The sequence below is a fragment of the Dendrobates tinctorius genome, unplaced genomic scaffold, assembly GCF_039654945.1.
Source record: "Dendrobates tinctorius isolate UK_male_01 unplaced genomic scaffold, ASM3965494v1 ptg000223l, whole genome shotgun sequence".
Classification (NCBI taxonomy): domain Eukaryota; kingdom Metazoa; phylum Chordata; class Amphibia; order Anura; family Dendrobatidae; genus Dendrobates; species Dendrobates tinctorius.
Genome location: NW_027361890.1, coordinates 28,070,922 through 28,080,451, shown reverse-complemented (window position 1 = coordinate 28,080,451; position 9,530 = coordinate 28,070,922). Strand labels below are relative to the sequence as shown.

At 40.9% G+C, this 9,530-nt stretch overlaps 1 protein-coding gene across 3 annotated transcripts in view; it reads right to left on the bottom strand.

Annotated features, from left to right (window-relative positions):
* Positions 1-2,465: 2,465 nt before the first annotated feature.
* Positions 2,466-9,530, bottom strand: part of TP53INP2 (tumor protein p53 inducible nuclear protein 2) — a 30,413-nt gene continuing 23,348 nt past the window's right edge. For all 3 annotated transcript variants that reach the window (XM_073555413.1, XM_073555415.1, XM_073555414.1), the window contains one exon: positions 2,466-9,502. In XM_073555413.1, the coding sequence (XP_073411514.1) occupies positions 9,253-9,502 (250 nt within the window). In that variant the 3' untranslated portion in view covers positions 2,466-9,252. The remainder of the gene's footprint in view (positions 9,503-9,530) is intronic.

The window sequence follows — 9,530 nt, the reverse complement described above, 5'->3', positions numbered from 1 at the left end:
TCGGGACCGGAGCGTTCAGCTGCATGTATTTCTATCAAGCTGAACGCTCCGCTCCCGAGTGCTGGTGGCAGTGCCGGGTATTGACAAGCGAGACTCAAGCGAGTTTCTCACAAGTCTGACCCTGGCCATAGCCTGATACCGTTCAGGTCTGTGATTCTTCACGGACTGCTCTGTCTATGGAAAATTGCGGAGATATGTCAGATTTGTATTTGAGGGTCGTCTCAAAATCGGAAATGCAAGTCAAGGAGTTTGTGTAAGAATTGGATCAAACTCTTATGACATCTGAATGAGGTCCAGTTTTCACGGATTGGCAGAAAGGAAAAGGTGGAGAAGCTTCCCCCCCCCCCCCCCTTTCTCCATGTACGAGAGAACTGATGACACTCGGACCACACTCTTATCAAAATAGTCAGTCTGGGTGAATGAGGCGTAAAGCTGGGTTCACACATCATTCATGTGAAATCTGTCATTTTACAATACCATCACTGTGGGTCAGTTTTTGTTTTTCCTTCACTGTGGAAATTGCCTTTTGTTGCATTTTCTTTTAGGCTATGTGCACACGTTGCAGATTTGCCTGCAGAATTTTCTGCATCTCTTGGCAGAAAACGCAGGTAAAAAAAGCCACAACGCTTTTTTTGCGGATTTAGTGCGGATTGGCCTGCGTTTTTTACCCCTGCGGATTTCATTAATTCAATGGGTGTAAAATGCATGTGGATCCTCAAAAAGAATTGACATGCTATGGAAAATAAACCACTGCGGATTCCGTGCAGAATTTTCCGCAGCATGTGCACAGCTTTCTTTTCCTATTGAATTACATTGGTTGGTCACACTCTTGCGGATCTGCAGCGAACCCGCTCAGAAAATCTGCAACGTGTGCACATACCCTTAATCTGCAGTAGGTGAATAGCTGTTGTGAAAATGCACTTTATGTGGATTTTACCCAGTTATTTTTATGGAGAGACCCTAAATCTGCAGGTCAAACTGCTGACCTGCCACTGCCATTCCTTTGTTTATATTTTTGGCATGTTTCCCAGAGAAAAAAAAAAAAAAAAATTAATGAATGTAGAACATATTTGCAGATGCAGAAATGCTATGTACGGTATTTCAGTTTTGAAGTTGGTCTACAAAACTCACGCCAAACACAGTACTTGTAAACCTAGCCATTGACTTTTTTCAGATGTAGTGTTTGGGCTACAGCTTTTGCCACACAGTCTAGAACTGCTTGACAAACTCAAAATAGTTTTCTCGCAGTTCCGCAGCTACGATAAGTGAAGGAAGGTCTTTGAAGCTGCCACAACTCATGGTAAAACAATGAGGTTTTTGCCACTAAATTCTCATCTGTGTGGCAAGAGCCATAGTGACCCTGCTACACGTGAGTGTTTCAGTATGTCAGCTCATTATATACTAGATCCATATAGAACTCTACACGACAGGCATAAATACACAGACTAATCTCAAATAGAAGAGGAAAAAAGACGCGCACTCTTGCTATAAAGAGAGGTGCTGACTGAGCGTGGATAGACCACAAACAGTAGTAAATGGATGGACAGTCGCACTCAGTAAATAAATAATCTTTGCAAAAAAGTCTTTGAAAAATTTTTTTTAATTCATGTGAGATTTTTCCAATAGATCAAATAATAAAACACTGCAAACAAAAAATAAATATTCCAAAAGGTGAGTATTATATGGTTCCGTTTTGACCTAATCCTAGGTCTTTCTCAAACCATATTCAATAGAAGATTCAAGGTAAACAGCAGGGAGATTAATTGCAAACTCCCAGTTAGGGGCTGGTAGCATGTGGGAGGCAGGAGTCTGCCATAATGTGCACATCACTGCAGACTCCTGCCTCCCACACGCTACCAGCCCCTAACTGGGACTTTGCAATTAATCTCCCTGCTGTTTACCTTGAATCTTCTATTGAATATGTTTTGAGAAAGACCTAGGATTAGGTCGAAACGGAACCATATAATACTCACCTTTGGAATATTTATTTTTTGTTTGCGGTGTTTTATTATTTGATCTATTGGAAAAATCTCACATGAATTAAAAATCATAAAAAAAAATTTTCAATGACTTTTTTGCAAAGATTATTTATTTTCTGAGTGCGACTGTCCATCCATTTACTAATCTCAAATAGAGTCTGTCAGCACAAAAGACGACTGTTCAAACCAAGCACATTGCTCTCAGAGCACCCTCTTCTTTCCTTCTCCGGCTCCTGTAAAGCCAGAACTGTCAATCACGGAAGAGGGGACGAAGATGGATGGAAAACACATCAGCTGAGACGGTGCACCGAGCGAGTGTGCTTGGTTTGACCAGTTATTGAGAGCTTGCAATGACTGCTTGTAGGACCGTTCTCTCGCATATGCTGGTTGTAATCAGCACTTTTAACCCCTCTCGCTCTGTCTCTCTCTCTGCCAGTTGCTGGTTTGTTGCCCTGTTATGGGCGTCAAAGTTTTTAAAAACATCTGCTCGCATCTCAAAAGGACTCACGCGACGCTCTCACAGGAAAACCGCAATTATTCACTCTGTCTAATTAAAGTGATTGAAAATCCATGCAAAAACAAGACTAAAGGCACATGCATCGCATATACTGCAAAGATGTATGGAATCCCACTACTATATACAGTGTGTATATATATATATATATATCAGTGCTCCGCAGCTTGTGCCCATCCAGCCGCTGAGGAGCTGGTCCGGAGATGCTGGGAGTTGTAGTCTCACAGCAGCTGGACGCACACAGCTCGCAGACCATTGGTTTTCATATTGCTGCAGATCATTTCACCACACAAAACTCTTCTATCATTGCAAACTTGCATTTTTTTGTTATATTTTAAATTATAATCTAGTTCTTAGCACACGGAAATTATCAAAACTAGCACCCAAAATACAACACCAGGATTACATCCTAATCTGGTGCACGTAAATAAATTGAACAGCACCATCAAGCTGTAATATTCTCTGGTTTCCACTGACGCCACACATACAGTGACCAACATGGCCGACATATGGAAATGGCACACTAAACAACAATTAGTGAGCTGATTGTTTTTACCATCCAAATGCTCATAAGACAGTAGACACAGCCATTATTAATCTGGTGTTAATACCGTCTATACATGTAGGAGACAAAGCCATTTTATCATTGTGTAATAGAAAAACTAGCCTTGCCAGCAGCAACCAATTACAGTACAGCTTTCATTTCTAGACAGTACCTGAAAAAATGGAAGCCGTCATGTGATTGGTTGCTATGGGCAACACTAGTATTGGTAAAGGCCTAATGCCAATAATTGTAACAATCTTTATCATTGTCCTTTTTGGCGGCACAGCTGAAGTAAAAGATGGAGGGTTACCTGAAATATGACAGTACGGCCATACTTGCGCACTTTCGCGTTACCCCATGCAAGCAACTATGGCACCTGCGTAGGGGACCTGGGCATCCAGAAATGGCAATAATAAAAGCACAAGAATGGTGGATCCCCAATATTACTGTGCCGACTGAAGACAATGAGTATACGCCAAGATGTCATGTAGTTGCAGACTGACGCTTTGCTTGTGTGTGCAACTGGAAATCTAATCTGGATCCTTACTGGTTAAATGTCTATTCTTGCACGTCATTAGCTTTTCATTAAAACAGCAGATGACTGCTTGTTTACTTTGGATCCCGCTGCATCAAATGATGTTAATTATAATTGTGATGATGCACAAGCTTGCCAAAAAACTAAATATACACTCTATAGATGATAGCAGTGACTACAAATCAGATCATAGAACTTTAAATGCATGGCTTACAAACGGAGTTGAGGAAACGATTCGTAGGACCTTCTCCAGTCGCTACTGGAACAGATCACGGGAAATCTACTACCCGAGGCGTCCCCTTTACCTCCTCTGATTAGTAGGCCCCTGCGAAGTCATGAATATGTCACAGGACCTACTAGTCAGAAGAAGCACCAGAGATGTAGGAGGTCCACAGTCCTCTGGCTCAGTGGCCACTGGACCAAGGTCCTCCTTATTTTGCTAAACTCTACTTTTAAATCTAGCTTCCTGGGGATGTTCAGCAGCAGATAGGGACATCTTGCCAGCAATCATGTCACTTATCTGGGACAGATTGGGGAGCGTGGACTGTTCTAGATTCCATTAGCGTATGTTCAAGCAGTTTCTAGAGGAGAAAACTGGGTTACAAACTGGGGCACAGTAACTGATCTTCTCGTTATGGTGTTTCTCTACACTGTCAGCACAGATTGGATGAAGTCAGACTATGTGGGCACATGCCACATTGAGGGGGGGGGGCGTAGGATAAAGCCCGGTTTGAAAAGTAATAGCACATTTAGGTGCCACAAAGTTATTTCATGGGAAATACTAGTATTAACTTGTGTAAGAGCTGACTGAAGCGTCACAGCACGAGAACCTGACCATCAATGGCATAAGGTGTGGGCAGATATTGAGCATGTTTGATTAATAAGGTTCAGTAGCACATTTTGCGCTGACACTGTCCATAACAATAAAACGAATAGGTGAACAGCACCTTAATGTGTACATGTTCAATCCATGAAAAACAAGCACGGAGCTTGTATGTGAAAAAAAGACACGTGAATGAGGTCTAAGAGTATGACTTGGCAACCATTTGCACCGCTCCACCCACAACAGACTGAATGGTTTGATGGTATAGGTATATGAAAGCTAATTATGTCCTAGTGGAGGTATCTGTACGGGCACTCCGTGACCTGTCAACATATTACTAGACAGTTTGCTACACTCTCCCAATTCTGCCTATTCAATATGGAGATGTACGAGAACTATTATAACTTCATTTTGGCCTTTTTGGTATGTTTATTCTTCATGATCTTTGAGTTTGATTTGTTTCTGATTCCTTGTGGTTGAACAGGAGTGAGCTAAAACAAGTCTGAATAACACAGACTGGCAAGTATGGCTGGGGTCACACTTGCAAGAAACTCTGAGTCTCGCATCTCAATACCCGGCACTGCCACCGACACTCGGGACCGGAGCGCTCAGCTGCATAGAAATACTGCCGGGTATTGAGATGCGAGACTCGTGCAAGTTTCTTGCAAGTGTGACCCCAGCCTTAATTGAATAGTTGTTGGAATTTCCCGTGCGGAGGTCAGCAGTGGGAGTGTACACGGTTACTAGCTAGATAGTCAAGATGTTAGGGGTCTACAATAAGAGGAAAAAAAATTTGTAAAATGGTTTGCAATGCCAATAACTATATGCATGCAACTAGTGCAATGGCGTTAGAATTTAACATGTAGATTCAATCTAGATGAGATTTGCCACACAACATGTAAAATAGTCAAAGTTGATCTGTCCCTAGTAATATAACAGTTTGTAGTATGTCTTAAATACAGTGAAAGTAACTTGACAGGTTGTAGCATGCAGCTAAGCAATTGCAGAAAGAGTGGAAAAAAATATGTTTTTTTTGTTTGTTTTTTTGTTTTTGTTTTTTTAAGTGTGCAACATATCATCTTGTGATGGAACTTGCACTCTAAATATAATTACTACAATATAATCTAGAGTTTACTATATCCTATGATTATTTGTAGGGTATTAATTTACTTTTTTTCAAATTTAGTATTTATTTTACACAGCAGAAAAGCAATGCTAATTATAAGTTAGATATCAATATATTATCTATTTTCTTTGTTTTTGATTTTTATTTTTTTTTAAAGGAGAGAAAATACAGTTTTAAAGTAGTGTCTATTTCCTAGGTTCCTTCAATAAGCGGATGAGGGAAGGAGTAAAATTACTAATTTTGGTACACAATTGTTACTCAAGTCATGTCATGATACACATTATAAAAATAAAAAACTGAAAGGATATTCACTCTGCTGTAATTTCAGTCCTCAATTTACATTTTTTTTGTCAGGGATTTTTGGGATAAAAACAGGTGTGAAAATATGGCCAGATTTCATCTCATATGACCCTTTTTCAGTAGAATATTGAGCATCTTATATACCGGTAATTGAAGCCCGAATTTATGCTTTAACGTTACTCAAAAAGTTATGCTATCGCTGCAATAATCAAATAATTGTGACATTCGATTCTGCACTTGACATTAACAGGGTCATTGTATAATTAAAGGGGTTGCTAAAAAACCTTTATGTTTTATGCCAGAAAGCTCTAAACTTGCCCCAGGTCTTCTTTTGAAACCTGCTGCTCATGGATGGGATGGTAAATACTGAATGTGTCAATCTCTTCATCCATAGGAATCACGATGGTGATGGTCACAATGTTTACCCATGTGTCTGCTTTCCCAGCACATATGGCGCACGCCCAGATACCAGCAGCAAAGATTCCTATATCTGCATCTGCGCAAGTGAATAGAGCTGGCAGACAGCTGAGGAATCATGTGGGTATGTCATGAAACTGCCACCATCTTGATCACTATTGATGTGGACTACGTTGGGGCTGGGATTTACAGTCTTATCCTTGCACAGCGTGAGGAGATGAAGACCAGGAACATAATATAGAATTTCCTTGTACAAAATGCAAAAAAAGTTTACTAGTCATACAGAACAAGTATATGAAGATGTAAGTAACATTTAGCCACCACAACAAAATGGATGGAGAAAAGTATTATCTCTCCTGAGAAAATGGCTGCCCTTTCAGTGTCAGAGGGGGTTAGCAAAACATCTGCCACTGAAGTAAACAAGCCAAATAAAGCTCAACAGTCACAATATGGTTAATATCTACAATAAGGTGGACTTGTAGCCTACACACTCAAGACAGTGATTTTGAGGGCCAGGCCAATACGTAGGGCCCAATATTAATGAAGGCTCCTTTCGATTAAGATGAGACGCAATTAGGTGCATCTCCACCAGAAATATAACTCAAGTCATGGAGATACACAAGTTTTGTGACATTTAAAGGAGTTTTCCACCAGAATTCTGACAAAAGTACCTTCATGAATTGGGCCCATAGACTACCAAGTCTGTGATGTCACAATTTCCAACAGAATTTGCAGCAACTGGTTGAGCTCCCAACATGACTTCCTGTACAGTGAGTAGGGGGACAAGTATGTTTCATGTCACACACACACATCCAGATAGCTTCCTCACTAGCTGATGGGGTCCCTGAGTCCACACAGAAATGTACACTTCTTCACGCATGCACACAATTCTTCCAAAACGAGTTGACACATCATTCACAGAAGTCCTTTATAAAAGAAAATGGAGGCAAAACATCTATCTGGTAGCAGTGAGTCATCTAATGGATCACGCCAACCGTGCATATTCCCATTTGTGAACACGCTGTCGTCAAATACTCACACATGCTTCATAGTGTTCTAAAATATGTACACGCCATTAGAGCACATTACTCTAGTAAGCACCTTTGAAGTGATTATATACAAGTCTGTTGGGTAGGTCACTACCAGGTTATAGGTTTGTTCAGTCATAATTTTGTCCGTTATACCGTCTCAGTGCTAGCGCGCTCACAAGGTTAACAGTTCTAAGAAGGTTAATTGTACATGTGACTCCTATGAGGAGTCTGCAGCTGCCATGATGGCTCCCTTGATAGGGCATCATACCGATACCAGTCACTAACTAGAAGCCTGACTGGCATAGGTGGATAGGGTATACCTGGACATACTGCTGGGGGCAGAGACATAACAGCATCTCCCCATATTCACCAAGGCAAGCAACCACATAGCTGCTGTCCTTCTATATTCTTCCCTGATCCTATTGATTTCTATGGGATCATTTCTGCATTAGAACATTTGTTGGAGCCGGATCAAGAAAAGTTTTTCGATTCTTCGATGGATGTTGGAACGGTGCACAACTTTTCCATCAGTTGTGTCAGGGCAATTTTTATGCCTGAACCAGAACAACCGTTATGTGAATGAACCCAGACACCATTATTATAAATCACGGAACCCACACTGAGTACATGAGGGACATGCAATGCTCGAGCTCTGTCCTTTTACACATGACAGTAAGGCTGCTGTAACAAATGAAGAGCCTGGACCTTGTACGGAGATGAATCACTATGTGGCTTTTCCGTTACTACCCCTTGTATTAATACAACCCCCTAAACGGGTTATATAAGAAGATTTGCGATATCTTTTTTTCCCTCAAACAGCACCACTTTAGCGCCAGGCTGTGTCTAGTATTGCAGCTCTGCCCCATTCAAATGACTAAGCGAAGACTAGACACTGACATCAAAATGGCACTGTCCTGATCCCAAAGGAGAAGGATTTTCTTTTTTTTTTCTAATAGTCTTGATACTTAAAGTAGCACAGTAGTATTAATATATATATTTAAATATAATTATTTGCTAAAAAAAAAATAAAAAGATTAAAATATAACGGAAATAGTCAAGTAGATTTTTTTTTCCTTACTCCACAATTGTTCTGACTTCATCAGTCTGAACAGCAGCCTTACATACTAACCATAATCTCTTTCTTATTACCGTTATATCAAATCAGGCTCATCAGATTACCTTTCTGTCCCAAATACCCTTCACTCCTATCCAGATTATCTACATCCACTTACCAACATCAACCTGCGACCACTTTCTGCTGATGCCAAGCATTGCAGGTCCCTCTGGCAAGTGAAGGGAACACATTACAACCTCACGGTACATGTTGGAAATGTACTCGGTGGTCACTTTAGACCTATCTGATGTGTATATTGCGTGCCATCACCTATGTACTCAGTGTTTCTCGAATAGATCGTGTGAGGGGTAACTTGATTTCTAGAACAGATGACCACAGTTACATTTGTTTCTCATAAAAAATAATTATAAATTGATTGTAAGGCGTCTTGGCCAAGCCATTCATGAATACCCAATTAACCTTTGAGGTCATATATAACCGTACGTATTGCAACATGCCAAACCTTGGGGCACTAGAGTTCAGGGACAACATTTCTGAAATAGACAGTGTTAACACGAATAACAAAAATACATTTTTGTATAATGACTAGAGTATTGGGTGTGACCATAATAACAGAGAACATAATTAAATATATTGCCTTTCAAGGATTCGGGTAACTTCTCAGCAAACTGTGTAGATTACCTTTTCCCTTAATAATGATGCTGGAAAATCTATGTACTTGCAGCACCCTTGGCATTGGGGTATGTTTACTACTGGAAAAACGATGAAAACAACGGGGACTGGTGGTCTTGTGCTTAGGGCAAGGAAAAAAAAAAAATAGGCAAGAGACGGTATTGCCAACCCATGAGGCAGGACAGGAGAATTCTGGGTAAAGATAATGCCCATGTTCATGTAAACAAGCTAAAGGGTCAGTGGTTGCACTGGCGCTGCCTTGGTTGGCACATATAATTGCGGTGCCGCACTGCATTGCGACCTTGAAACTCCCGCGCCAGATTCTGCCTTTGTAGATTTTTACGTCCTAGCTTGCGCTTATCCACCATAGCTTTGGCGCGTTGGATCCTTGAGACTTGACCTACTTTTCCTAAAATAGCGGCTTTGGCAGCGACTGAGCTGGCATGGTGGGGTGTGCGACGCTCCACTCTGGTTTTGGACAGTGATCTGCAGAAAGGAGGGGTACACGTTACAA